This window comes from Prunus dulcis, chromosome 1 (assembly GCF_902201215.1).
Source record: "Prunus dulcis chromosome 1, ALMONDv2, whole genome shotgun sequence".
NCBI lineage: Eukaryota > Viridiplantae > Streptophyta > Magnoliopsida > Rosales > Rosaceae > Prunus > Prunus dulcis.
In genome coordinates, this window is record NC_047650.1 from 5,489,280 (window position 1) to 5,503,408 (window position 14,129).

At 36.1% G+C, this 14,129-nt stretch overlaps 2 protein-coding genes across 3 annotated transcripts; both read right to left on the minus strand.

Annotated features, from left to right (window-relative positions):
• Positions 1-4,045: 4,045 nt before the first annotated feature.
• Positions 4,046-6,157, minus strand: LOC117632503 (macrophage migration inhibitory factor homolog). The gene is made up of 3 exons (XM_034366003.1): positions 5,624-6,157; positions 5,252-5,452; positions 4,046-4,327 (listed from the first exon to the last, which is right to left on the minus strand). Exons 1-3 carry the CDS (start codon positions 5,732-5,734, stop codon positions 4,292-4,294), a joined length of 348 nt encoding a protein of 115 aa, XP_034221894.1. The 5' UTR covers positions 5,735-6,157; the 3' UTR covers positions 4,046-4,291.
• A 101-nt stretch (positions 6,158-6,258) lies between these two features.
• LOC117632490 (RNA-binding KH domain-containing protein PEPPER) lies at positions 6,259-12,230 on the minus strand. Of its 2 annotated transcripts, none has more exons than XM_034365994.1 (6): positions 11,544-12,053; positions 9,415-9,673; positions 8,574-8,722; positions 8,173-8,490; positions 7,461-7,655; positions 6,259-6,551 (listed from the first exon to the last, which is right to left on the minus strand). In XM_034365994.1, the coding sequence occupies exons 1-6, from the start codon at positions 11,952-11,954 to the stop codon at positions 6,546-6,548; spliced, it is 1,338 nt and encodes a 445-aa protein (XP_034221885.1). In that variant the 5' UTR covers positions 11,955-12,053; the 3' UTR covers positions 6,259-6,545. The 2 variants fall into 2 exon arrangements, with proteins under 2 accessions (XP_034221885.1, XP_034221876.1); XM_034365985.1 differs by lacking the exon at positions 6,259-6,551 and adding an exon at positions 6,637-7,122 and having other exon boundaries at positions 11,544-12,230.
• Between the last annotated feature and the right edge of the window lie 1,899 nt (positions 12,231-14,129).

Genomic DNA, 14,129 nt, shown 5'->3' on the forward strand with positions numbered 1-14,129 from the left:
TATATATATATATATAATCATATCACGAAACATAATCGTACCACCAAATATAATCATACTTTTCTTGAACACATCACCAAATATTTGCATATTTATTCATACCATCCTTTAAATTTTTTTTTATTTTTATACTTAGTATTTTTTAAAATGATTTCTTAAAACGTATTACGATCTAATTATGTAATAACCTCAAAAATAGTACTTGGTTTGATTATTTTTGTGAAAAATCTTATAGGTTGTGTGACTTTATTGGGTGTTTTATGAATTTAGTTTGAAGTGAAAATATTGGAATTAAGTGAGTTTAATCTCAAATTTGGACTAAAATGCCTTTATGATTAAGTTAATGATTTTTTTTTTTAATGAAGTAGGGCCCATTTAAGCCCTGCCCGGCCCGATGAGCTTTCTCAAACCCGACTCATGGGTCGAGCTTGGGTTTTGAATTTTCTAAAAAAAAGGGGCCTGGCCCGGCCCGATATTTTCTCTCTCCTCTTTAAAGTCCTGCCCAGCCCAGCCCAAGCCCATTAAATTTGGGCCGAACTAGCCCGGCTCGGCCCATTGACGAGCCCTAGTTCAGGGTTGGGTATGGCAATACCGTACCAGCCCCTATCCAGTCTAAAAAAATTTCAGGGAACCCCCATCCCCTAATTAAATTTGTCAAAATTAAATATATATTATATTATATCATACAGTCCTAATCTCTTGGACTACAAGGGTCCAAAAGATTTGTGGTCACCCACCGTTGGATGTAAATTCAACGATTCACTCACTCTTGCACTCCTTTTAAAAAACTTTTTTGAACCATTTGATTAATATCCAACGGTGGGTGACCACAATCTCTTGGACTCCTGTGGTCCAAGAGATCAAGACTGTTATATCATAATCATACATGGTTATATTATGTTATACATTAATTAAAAATAAATATATTACATATTGGGCTGTGTTTAGGAAGTAGCCCAGGGATCCTCATACCCGCTCCTAATTTTCCCCCAAAATCTCCCTCCATTAAGGTCGAGAATCCAGCCTGATGAGAATTTTTGCCATCCTTACATTTAGACTTGGCAAATTGGTCAAGTTTGTTGTGTTCGTGTCGTAGGCTTGTTGTGTTCGTTCGTGTCATATGCTTGTTGTGTTCATTCGTGTTGTATGCTTGTTGTGTGTATGCTTATTTATGTGATTTATCTGTTGTTACTGTTATCATTTACCCCTTCTTCTTTTTTGGCCAGCTTACGCTTGTTAATTATGATCGTTAATTGGATGGTTTTGTACTATTTTTCTTATTGTCAATGTCCAAGAAAATAATAATGAGCAATTTTGTTGAACTCACTAATTTTCTACAATAGACATTTGCATTTGGGAAAGAGTTTTGGCGAATTTGATTTGGATAAACCAGGGATTCAAATTTGGTTGCAGTTATGTCTGTTAAGATGCTAGACTGCCTATGTACTCTTGACGGAATCAAACCGACGTAGTTCCATATGGTTGGGATTATATGGTTTATATATATATATATAAAAGCAGTTCCATCGGTGCGTCCAGGCCCGACAAAGGGGGCCAAGCCCAAAACGGGCTTCCAGAGGGCTTTTTTTGCCCCGGTAGGCTGTAGGTCCCACAGGACTGGACTGGCCCGAAGGTTGAACGAGCTCGAGCCCGAGGTGGATATGACGTCATCGCTGATGCCAACCTGGCATGCTCCAAATCCTTATACATTTTCTTCTCTTTCTATTATTATTCACTTTATACTCAACATTTTATTCACTTTCAAATTTTATTTATATTTATCATCTTATGGCTTCTTCTATAGAAACCAAAGAGGCATGGAGCACCATGGAAGATGTTTTGTTGTGTGAGTGTTGGGTCCAAATTAGTCATTGTCCCGTCACGGGCAATGAGATGAAATTCTCTCATATGTGGAGAAAAATTCATGCTGGATTTTGTGAAAGATCGGGTTCAACCCGTACGAAAATGGCATTGTCTAGTAGGTGGAAAATTCTCAATAAAGAGTTGGGGAAATGACATTGTCTAGTAGGCGGCCTTGGCTTTGTTGATAAAGCAAAGCCATTGCTATGGCAACTTGTTCATCTTCTTCTTGCTGCACCCTTTTTCCTTCAGCTCGTCTACGCATTCTTTCTTTAATTTCTCGCTTTTGCCTCTCCAAGCATCTTTTCATGTCTGATATTGAGAATGGAGTATGAAATCTAAAATCTGATAAATGAAAATATAGAGAAGATCTTGTGTGAGATGTATGAGATGAGCCTCTGATTTTATAGAGAGATTTGGGCAGATAAAGATGACACATGGTGCGGTTTTAGATGGTAAAAATATTATCTGAAATTTAAAATTTATCTCAAATTTAAATCCGAAAATCTTATCCGAAAAATTCATTCAGAGTTATGAGATATGAATTTTATAATAAATATTGACATCTAGGAACCCGAAAATATTATCCAAATTAATTGTTTAGTTTAAAAAAAAAGGGGGGGGGGGAATAAATAGTATTTTCCCTTTGCCATGTCAACGGGTGAAAACACACCTTACTTTTTGCAAGGATTGCCACTATTCACATGAATAGTAACAGCCCTTGTCTTGTCCTTTGTCATGACAAATGAGTGGAAGTGCCTAAAAGTTTGTTATTCGTCCTTTATCAAATGTATTGCAAGTTGTCCAATTACATAAACAAAAGTTTGATAAGTTAAAAAAGAAGAGTATAATTTGGTCTAGTAGTTTACATTTCATTGAAGAAAGTTATATGTTCCAATCTCAAGACAACACTTGTTTATAAATTTTTTTTTAAAAAAGTAGTCTTTACCACGAATAGATTAAAATTAATAGGCTTTTTATCACAAATGATCCCTGAGGTTTATGAAATTATCATCCTTCATCCCTAACTTTTTTGGTGACACTAATGGTCCTTAAAGTTACCCTCCACACATAAAAATGGTCCATGTCGTTAGCTTTTGTCAAATTTTTTGTTAAATTAATGACGTGGCACGTGTCGAGCTCACACATAATATAATATATTTTTAATATTTTTAAAACATAAAATCCATTAAAAAAATTAATTAAAAGCTAAATTTTTTATAAATTTTTTAAAATATCTTTCATGCTCTGTTCAAATCGAATGTGAGAGAGAGAGAGGGTCTGCAAAAGGGGAAGGGAAAGAGAACACATGAAGGAGAGAGAGATATTTAAAAATATATAAAAATATTTAAGTTGCTTTTAATTCATTTTTTAAATGAATTTTAAGTTTTAGAAATATATTATATTATATTTAAAGCCACGTGGCTTTATACCATTGGATGTGTGGGCTCCACACATGTGTCACGCCAGCAATTTAACAGAAAATTTGACTGAAGCTAACGGCAGGGACCATTTTGATGTGTGGAGACTAATCTTAAGGACCATTAGTGTCACAAAAAAAGGTTAGGGACGAAATGTGATAATTTCGCAAACCTCATGAATCATTTGTGATAAAAAGCCAAATTAATATGTACACATTTCTTCATATATCAAAGCCCATATTACATAATGTAAATAGACTTGATTATGCTTATGCCCACAAACAATGCGTCTCACTTTACATCCCAAAACTTATTTTGCCTCGTTTATCATCCTAAAACCTCACTTTCATGTCTGACTTTGCCCAATTCCGACAACTCTGACAAGAAAATCGTTAGCCATGGCTATCTGACGATGAAGTTGGGGATATTGACCTTGGCCTTTCAAGGTATGTTCAAGAGGTGGTGCAGCTTCTCCCAACATGATGACTGCTTGGCTGTTGGGTGGGCTTGTTGAAGAAATACATTCTGTGCCGGTTTCAATTTATTTCCTTTTAGTTTTGTCCCTACAGCTGCTCACAAATTTAACTCATTTTCCCCATGCCATCTCTAACAGTGATCTGGAATGAAGGAGGAACCAGATTGGTTCACCTCCACTATGCAGGACCATATGGCTCCTTGCCATAAATAAAATAAAAGAGAACTTTAGACGACTACTAAATGCAAAAAGCCTAGAGAATTTTAGACGACTACTAAAATGCAAAGCCTTGAGCTCATAACATATAAGCACCATCTAACTTCTATATCACGGTTTAATCAGTTTAAATTTCATGTATGGCATAATACACAACTGGCTATTTCTGATTTGAATAACAGTTTAAATTTCATCAGAGAATACAAACTAAAGAGTTTTCTTTTTACGTAAAAGAAAATTACAACTGAGGAAGAGAAGAAGCCATTAGCCAGCCTCACCTTCTACACTTCATAGAACCATTAGCCAAGAACAGTGGTCATCAAAATGTTGAGCCGTTAAACCCAAAGAAGGGCCGCTGGAACAGAAAAGGATGATTATATAAACTAGTTAGTAGTTGATGAACATATTATTGCTACAAACAGCATTTCAACATTAAATAAATATTCATTTTAATTGAATTATTGGTTTAAATATACCACCCATATCTAACTAAAAACATCATGCTCAAACGATAATCTCTCAAATGACAGAGGCTTGCTTACAAGAATTAAGTTACGGGCTAATAAAGGCATCAATTTATGTGAAAAGTGATTTAACTAACTTTAACTACTTTAGCTATGACCAATTTGCAAATCAACGAGAGGTGAAGATACAATAGGTTCAGTGGATACTTGCTACAGGAGTTCACTACGACAAAAGACTAGAATAGAATGAGTTATTTGGTAGAAGCTTCTTAGAGTCGGTCCGTCTTGCAGCCTGGTGGCTTTGTGACAAACCAAGCTTCTTAGAGAAATGTTGTGAATGGACTTTGAGAGAAATGGCATCTCCCCACCCCATTAGTGCACAGCGGGGTTAGCTCCAAGTGAGGAGCCACACTTCAGCCCGAAGTGGCCGTGACCCTTCTAAACTCTAGCATTTCATGTAAATTTTATATTAAACTTCTATAATTGTTTGAAAAATATAGAAAAATCTATATTATTGACTTCCCAAGCAATAGATCTGTAGACTGTATTGTTCTGTTCCTTCCCAAGAAATGGAAGCTAATTCTTCCACTAGTTAGGACAATAATCAAATTGTTCTCGTGGGTTTGGAGATAAAGTGCTCTACCACTAGAACTAGAAGTACCACAGAAAAGGGTAAATATTTGGAAGGCCAGATAAAAGTAATTTATGCTTTATGCAATATGAAGAGTAATATTCTACATTTCTAGTATACGACAAGTAGATTGAAGCTGCAAAATTTAGGCAATCTAATGTAACAAACAAGTAATTGGGCTCACCTCAACGTCATAAAATTTGATATAGAAGCGGGAGCTATCGATGGAAAGCTTGGTTTCCAGAATTTCTGCAATAGTTGAACTCAGTTTTCCATTAACACTCGGTCCAATGCCCCCAATGGAGATTAATTCTCCGTAGGCTGCCGGTTCTTCCGTGCCCGCAAATGCCATAGGCACTGACCCGTTCAGCAAAATCATCACATACTGAAGAATATGAAACCGAAAAACAAAGTGAATATGTAATTTATAATGCAAGCCACTAATACCATATTGATAAAGTTTACTATTTCATTGAGTATTTTCATCGAACAGTTTATGTTCATACCAAATACATCAACAAAAAGAACACAAGAGAAGGGAAAAAGGAGACTTAACAGACTCGGGTTTGCCAATGATTTTAGAAACGGCTTTGGTGGCGTCCTTGAGAATGTCAGAGGCCAACACTGCATCCACTGGCAGATTTGTGAACAAATTCAACGTCGGCATTTCTTTTTTCTTTTGAATTTGAGAGCAAATGATTTGAACAAGGCCTTTCTCCTTTCCTAGAATGCCAGGATGAGTGGTTTCAAAAAGAGAAGGTTCTAGATAACGCCCGTTTATATCGTCTTATTATATGACAACTTGACAAGGAATGTTGTCTTCTCATTTCAAACTCCAAGTGCAGCTGAACTGGGACCTTTTCAAATAGGTCACATACTTCTTTCTAATCTAAATAAATAACGTGAACTTTGTTGGGCTCATTTCATCCCTCCTTACATTTACATGCAAATCAAACTTGACTCGTATACTGAAATTATTGAAAATAATAATAATTTATACATATGTATCAAAGTGTGATTACGTTATTAAATCAAATTATTGGATGACTCTTGAGTAGACATTTTAGTACAACACCGAAGCTTCAAATTTAACTCAATCGGATGATTGTTATTACATGTTTCTTTATCTTCTTGTTTCAACAATCAAACTATCATTTATAAGATTTGAATTTAGGTTAGGACCTAGCAAAATAAAGACTGAATGTCACTATATTTGAATTTAGGAATTAGTAAAATGAATACGGAATGACACCAAGACCATACGGCCATTCGCATATACAGAACAAGATGACGCATGTTATGTTAGTGATCATTCCTCTTTTGCTAAACATACTTTAGAACGTTAACATAAGTATATTTATAAACCATCTTCTCGTAGAAACAGCATGCTTCAATTCTTTCTATTGATAATGATTAACATCTCTTCTTGTGCGATGATAAATTTGCGGGAATGAAAAGAGGGCATTTGGGTTGAAGGATCAGTTTTGCGATCGTAACAAGCAAATTCAAGAGTTTAAAAAAAAGCAAAACTATTGCAAATCAAAGTTTGAGAAAATTAACAGAGGACAATAAAAAAACCAAATGCAACAAGCCTCATTTAACTTCAAAATTAATGCTTAATGCACAAATTCATGAAGGTAAACGAAAATCACTACTATTTCAATACAATTTTCTTTCTTCTATATCCCTTTCAAGCTTGGCTACCCAACAGATCAAATCTGATGATATCAGATGACATTGTAGACCCCTTTCCTCTGGCAACTTTACAAATGCTACACTCCGGACATCAATTTTTATCTAATATGTGGACTAAATAACTTGTTGGTCCAAGCAGAGAAGCCACTATTAGTCTTTCGGTTAGCAATCAAATCAAAGCCTGAAAGTGCTGTAGCCTCCTCCTAGACCAGAAGATCCATACCCACCACCATACGGTTGTGACGGTAATGAAGATGAAGGGTAAGATGAAGCACCTAACTGACTGTAGGATGACCTCATTCCAGTATCTATCCTGCCATAGCTACTTGTAACTGGTTCCTTGCGACTGTTTATAACTTCCTGAAAACGAAGAAAAAAAAAAACCAGCATGCTTAAACTTTCCAAGCAGGGACCCTATTGAAGTCACAAGTTTTTCATTTTTGCTGGCTTGCCAAATATATGCAAACTTTTTTCTAATGGGAAATTTACAAATAAACCAGGAAACCACCCACCTGTAACTAAAACATCGTAGTTATATAAAGCCTTCATTATTTTTTTATTTTTTGGTAAATATAACTTTAATCTTTAATTATCTCAAAGTGATGTAACAGATCTTTTATATAAAATAAATTTAAAAATTTGTTAATCCCTCATTTTACTAGATATAAATGGAAAAGAAAGATCATTGGTAAGCAGACCTGAATCAGTTGCTGAGCCATTTGAACCTGTGATGAGGTGCCTTTTATTTCTACGGTAATTTCATCAGGTAGTCCCCTGCTCTCTTGCACAGTTAAGATGGCTCCGCTACTACGGCGAATGAATGCAATATTCGAACCTTCAACCCCAATAATGTCCTCGGCATAAGATAGAGGAATTTGCATTGTTTGTGCAATCTGATTATAGAATGCAACAGAGAAAATATTGTTACCAAAACTATAAATAGAGAAAGAAAGTACAACAATATGAAGCAGAATATTGCACTCTGATTTGTTTTCAAGAACAATCAGAGTATACATGCAGAAAGTGACGTACATAACACAGGCCTGATGCAATCTGGTACACTTTAGGTTTCCGATTGACAACAAATCTTCACAATATGTCATACATCAAGACAAATTATTTCTCAAATAGATGAGTCGGTCGGTAAGACACAAAACCTTAGTTATTCAGAGTCTTAAACAAACTGTATACATTCCTACTGTTTATAATTAAATTATGTCAAGGGCTAGATAGCAACGGATCCCCTACCATCCTTCTAGCAAAGCTAAAAAACACACTTGGCCCCATTTATTTTAATTACAAGTTACAACCAAGCTAGACTGCCTTTCTGTGTTGAGCATGCATGTGAAAACCCAAAAGCTCATTAAGTAGGAAGTTAAGCTAAAATATGAAACGGTTAGAACAACCAACCTGAGTAACAATAGGAGCACCAGGCCGACCAATCCCTGAAGAACGGATAGAAGAAAGAGAAGGATCTTGTCCATAAATAGAAGGATCTTGCCCATAAATAGATGGATCTTTTCCATAAATAGAAGGATCTTTTCCATAAAGTGAAATGCCAGCGGAAGGGAGTTGTGATTCTAATTGAGTTTCACGATCCAGAAACAAAGATTCCCTTTTTGCTGAGAGAGAATAATTAGTGCTAACTCCCGTTTGAGAAGCAGTATGCAGCAACGATTTGTCAGCCCAGGTATCTGGTTGACGCTCTTGTGAGATGGTTGCATTGTACTAAAGATGCACGTTCCAATAATCAATACATAGCAATGCAAAGAAATGAAATTACACCAGACACTAATGGGAATTAAGCTTACCGTCTTCTCAAAAAGTGGAAGAACACTATGATCAACCAAAAACTTCCTCAGGTGAGCCACTACTGCTTCTACAGCTTTGAGAACCTTTAAAGCTTCTCCCTGCAATTCAACAATCCTTTCTTCTGCAGCAGCATAGAATGGAACCTCATCTGCAAGAACAGAAATAAGTATCAGATGCCTTCTTTGGAGAAGGAAGAAAGGTTTAAAGCATGGAAAAAGGTAAGGCCACTTGAGAAAGAAAATGAATGTGAATACAGGAAAAAAGGGACAGAGACATTAGTTGAATCAAATTATAAAGAATCTGAATACACTGATTGAAGAAGGATGAGTAGAGCATTTCTAAAAGGGATAACGAATATAATAAAGGCTTGTTTTTCAAATTAACAGCTATATCAAATATTTTAAGAGTGGCTGCATAACATGATATGAAGACATACTGTGATTTAGAATCACATATTTACATACCCATCATACATTCCGAAGTTAAAGGACTCTAACATGGAAAACTGACCTAGAACTCAGATGCCAGAAAGGAGAGAGGGAGCAGAATGTAAGCTAAATTACACACTATATTAAGCACATCAATACAATTATCTTCACTAGCATGATCATTGAACCTAGATTACCAATAGAAAATCTAAGCCTCCAAAAGTAAGATCACAAAAGTAATTGGAAAGGAAACCCATACACGAGAACTTAATTTCATTATAAACCACATAAACAGCAACAACCACATTATACTTTGCATTGGGAAAAAGGTGATAAGATGATGGAGATATTTCCAACCATTGATATTCTACTGAATAGAGAAAAGTTGTATTATGCAACAATAAGAGCATACCCCCAGACAATACTCGCACAGAAGCCCCGGTACTCTCCTGTATAGATTTGATTAATGACCCTTGTTTTCCAATTAAATTAATTGCTTGTGTGGATGCTACCAACAAGCGGATGGAACAGAATGCAACTCCAGCAGGACCGGACACTTTTGCATCACCCTCACTATCAGCTAAGCCAGAGATACGTTTAAATATTCTTATTACAGCATCCATTGCAGGGGACAGAGGAGCCTCTGGCTCTTCCCTTCCAGAGATCAGCACCTAAAAAGAAAAGTGTGTTAGAAAGATTTTAGCATAGAATGGTATCACCGTAGACACATGTCTAGTGAAGGGATAATTGTAGACATAATGTCTGGTTGAAGGGATATGCATGTGTGAAATGGTCGGAGGACTGTGTCACCTCAGGAGCAGAACACGAAAGCAATGAAAGCAAAGGATCAACCCCCCTATTTGCTTTCTGTGCAATTTTTTTGAAAAATATGCAGCTGTTTACGGGGGCTTTTGTTCTTAGATCGCTTTTGTTTTTAAAGTTTTTGGTGTTTTTTTAGAGCTCTCTTGTTCTTTGCCACTGTGGACACTTTGTCCATTGTTTTGTACTTTCTCTTTCTTAGTGAAATTTTGTTTCCTATTAAAGAAACACCTTCTACTCCGAATGGAGTACTAGTGAAATTTGAACAAATATCCAACACTAACACAACAGAAATTAACGAAGTTCCACAGACATAATTCATTAAACATGACTAAAAAGCACAAAAGCGTGTGCAAACGCAGAGCGCTATCTCACCCAAGCAAGTGCAAGGAAGGCCCACAACCAGTAAATTGTGGAGTGAGACTTCCACAGGTAGAGAAGGTACAGAACAAGAGATTGGTACAAGCAAGCAAGAAAAAAACGATGATGGTTGAAAAAGTAATCAGGGCTGCAGCATTGGTAAAGAAGTTAATATGGATTCATGATATTGACAACCATGGAAAATCTGTTATGAAGGTATCAAATCTTATTACTATCAATCAGACGATTCTTAGAAACAAAAATACAGATTTAGTTTTATAACTCCATGTTTATAAAAATTCAAGACACTTACTCATATTATGCCCATTACTAATAAATTGAACGTTTGAATAAAACTATGAGCCAGATGCAAAGGACTTCACATGACAACAGGTCATCTTTGCCTAGCAGAATACCCAATACTGATCAAGTGTCATTCTCAGATTTCATATTGTTTTATAACAAGATGTTCATAAAAATTTAAGGCTGTTACTCATCTTATGCCCATTACTAACAAACTGAATGTTTGAATAAAACTATGAGAGGGATACAAAGGATTTTGCTGACAATGGGTCATCTTCACATAGTAGAATACTCAAGAAGTCTTATTCTCAGATTTGAGATTGTATAACCAGATCTTTATAAATATTCACAGCAGTTACTCGTCTTATGCCCATTATAAGCCTATGAAACATATCCAAAAGATTTTTCAAACATGGGTCATCTTCACATGGCAGAATACCAGATACAGATTGTCTCATTCTCAGATATCAGAGACTAGATGTTTATAGAAAGAAAAAAAAATCGAGAGAGTTACTCATCCTATGCTCATTGCTAATAGATTGAGTGTTCGAATAAAACTATGAGAAGGGATCATCTTCAAATAGCAGAATACCCAATACTAATTAAGCCCCATTCTCAGATTTCAGATTGTTTGGGGTGCCTTTTAGAACCAAAAACCAAAACTTAAAGCCCCACTCCCAAAATACCATTCCCTTCATAGCATTTTGTAAGCAACAAAACCTAAGCACCTAAGAACCAAATACTAGGCACTAGACTTTAGCAGTTTCTATTACCTCATGACACAAATACTATTGAATTTGCATGATTTAAACTTAAATTTTCAATTTTTAATATCCTCAAACACTTTAGCAACCCCGAAGCATAACTAGAATCCCTAAATAACCATAAAGCCACAATTACACAGACGACAGCACAATTTCTAGCACCAACGGAAGCTAAAAAGCACAAATCCTAGAGCTCAAAACAACAGCAGCAAAAGAGAGCACGTTTCATAATACATAACAAGAAGAACCAAAACGAGTAAACCCTACACACAGAGAGAAAACAGGCACAACTCACGATGCGATCAGGAGTTCCAACGGCGCCGTCGAGGACCCGAATGCGAGCTCGGGTCTCCTCACACATCTTCTTAATGAGCTCGCCTTTTCGGCCGATAATGCTACCGACCTTGAGAACCGGCACAATTAGCCGAAACACACAGTCCCCGGGCCAACCCGGCCATCTTTTATCGGCGATTGAGGTGGCATCGCCGCTAACCGTCGTTGTAGTTTCCTGGGCGCGGGGCTCCGGTTGGGGACCGGAGTCGGGTTCGGGATTTTGGTTCGGATTGTTATCTGCCGTTGCGGTGGTGGCTGTTTGGTCGGACTCGGGTACGGTTATTGAGGCGGTGGTGGTTTCGGATGCGGGTTGTTGCAGGTCGGGTTCCGTAACCTTCGCGGAGCCGTTCTCGGTGGGCTGGGCGGTGGCCATATTCTGTAGAGCGAGGGGATGGGTAGTGTGGTTAGGGTAAAAGGTTTTATTGGACAGTGATGCCTGGAAACGGAAGAGGGGTTTTGTTCTTGCAGCTGGGTGTTGCAAAACAAAACTATCGGTTGTTTGGACTATGGACTATGGACTATCAATATGGATGGCACGTGCGGGAGCACGTGAGCTCACACTTCTCCGACTCGAAGACCAAGAGCACAAGACTTCCAATTCTATGTGAATTGATATGTGCTATCGATATGTACCTCCATCAAAAGAAACAATTTGTGTTGTATGTGCATGTTTAAAATTTATAACAAGAAAATACAAGGATTGCGAAAAGTGTGTGCAATGTGATGAAGATTAAAGTAGAAAGAAACAAGAGGGTGAGAGTAGAATTATAGGAAGAAAATTAAAAAAATAGCGAAATAGCAAGCATGTGTTTGATATCTTTTGGTACTTTCTTAAATAAGTTTGGGACAATCTTGTTAGGAGAAACTATCCTTTTACTAATATATCAAGTAACGTGTAAGAACATGCGCTTTTAGAAGGGAACAATGATTGTAAACGATTGCTAATTCCTTATCAACTAAGGAGCAAACGGAGAAATTCACGTAGATTAGTCGGCGAGAATTAATTATCTAATTCTATACATAAGCTTTTTTGACAATTCTCAGAGCTGCAAAACTTATTATGCACATTTGAACTCTAAACGCATTCTAAAATAACTTTTTGCTAACACCACATCACTCCAATTACCTTCAAAAGAAACAATTTGTGTGTGTATGTGCATGTTTAAAATTTATAACAAGAAAATACAAGGATCGCGAACAAGTGTGTGTGATGTGATGAAAATTAAAGTAGAAAGAAACAAGGGGATGAGAGTAGAATGATAGGAAGAATAGAAAAAAAAAATAGCAAAATAGCAAGCCTGTATTTGATATCTTTTGGTACCTTCTTAAATAAGTTTGGGGACAATCTCATTAGGGAAAACTATCCTTTTACTAATATATCAAGTAACGTGTAAGAACATGCGCTTTCAGAAGAGAACAATGATTGTAAACAATTGCTAATTCCCTATAAACTAAGGAGCAAAAGGAGAAATTCACGTAGATCAGTCGGCGAGAATTAATTATCTAATTCTATACATAAGCTTTTTTGACAATTCTCAAAGCTACAAAACTTATTATGCACATTTGAACTCTAAATGCATTCTAAAATAACTTTTTGCTAACACCACATGACTCCAATTACCTTCTTTTCTAGGATTTTAACTCTGAAAGTCTTCAGACATCCAGCTAGCTCCGATTGGGCTCTAGGATTTTCTCTCGCCATTTCACTATATTCTCATCATCACCGTAACAAGCTTATCCTCCTCCTTTGGCTAGCTCTGAAAGTCTTTATATATCTAGATAGCTCCGCTTGGGCTCTAAGATTTATAGACCTAAATGCATCCCATTGGGGATAACTTTGTTGCATTAGACTCCATATGTAGCAACCCCATAGTGGTTGAGCCCGATTTAAGGCTCGTATTGCACAGTTTAAACTTTTAATTAATGTTAATTATTATTATATATATATATATATATTTTTTACAGAGATTGACCAATCATATTGAATTAAAAAATAACTATAGTATTTATGGTTCCCTAAACTAAGGGAGTATGATTGGAGTTCAAATTTTATAGAGAGCTCTTAAAATAACTTTCGTATGTTTTTAGCTAAATTTTAACTAAAAAAATAAGAAGCATGATTATAGATGCTCTAAGCTAATAGCTATCTTGAAAAGAATATGGCATTGCGTTTGGAATTTAGCATAACTAACATTTTCAATGCCACATTCCAGAAACTCTACACTCTCCATCAATTGTGTCTTTTCTTGAAATTACTATTTTATGACAATCATATAATCAAACATTGTTTTATTTTATGAAAAGATAAACTAGAGTTCAAATTTAATCTTATAGCTCCATTAGTGGCGGAGTCAGAAAATTTATCAAGGAAGGTCAACCTTAAATAGCGAGAGTGAAAATTTTGCCTAATTGATTGACTCATTTGTTTTAAAAAAATCATGAGAAATCTTAGAAATTATGAGGTGTGTTTATGTGTTAGAAAAAAGAAGCTACTAGAGCCAAGAGGGATTTTGAAATGTATTTGGTTGAGTAAACTCAAAAGATAAAA

What these genes read in the sequence shown, in the direction of transcription:
- LOC117632503 (XM_034366003.1), bottom strand. Translation starts at nt 5,734, where the DNA reads ATGCCGACGTTGAATTTGTTCACAAATCTGCCAGTGGATGCAGTGTTG. An exon ending in TCATTGGCAAACCCGAGTCT is followed by an intron (nt 5,453 to 5,623) that starts GTTAAGTCTCCT and finishes CATATTCTTCAG; the next exon opens with TATGTGATGATTTTGCTGAA. An exon ending in TCAAATTTTATGACGTTGAG is followed by an intron (nt 4,328 to 5,251) that starts GTGAGCCCAATT and finishes TTTCTGTTCCAG; the next exon opens with CGGCCCTTCTTTGGGTTTAA.
- LOC117632490 (XM_034365985.1), bottom strand. Translation starts at nt 11,954, where the DNA reads ATGGCCACCGCCCAGCCCACCGAGAACGGCTCCGCGAAGGTTACGGAA. An exon ending in TGTGCGAGTATTGTCTGGGG is followed by an intron (nt 8,723 to 9,414) that starts GTATGCTCTTAT and finishes CTGTTCTTGCAG; the next exon opens with ATGAGGTTCCATTCTATGCT. An exon ending in TTCCACTTTTTGAGAAGACG is followed by an intron (nt 8,491 to 8,573) that starts GTAAGCTTAATT and finishes GTGCATCTTTAG; the next exon opens with TACAATGCAACCATCTCACA.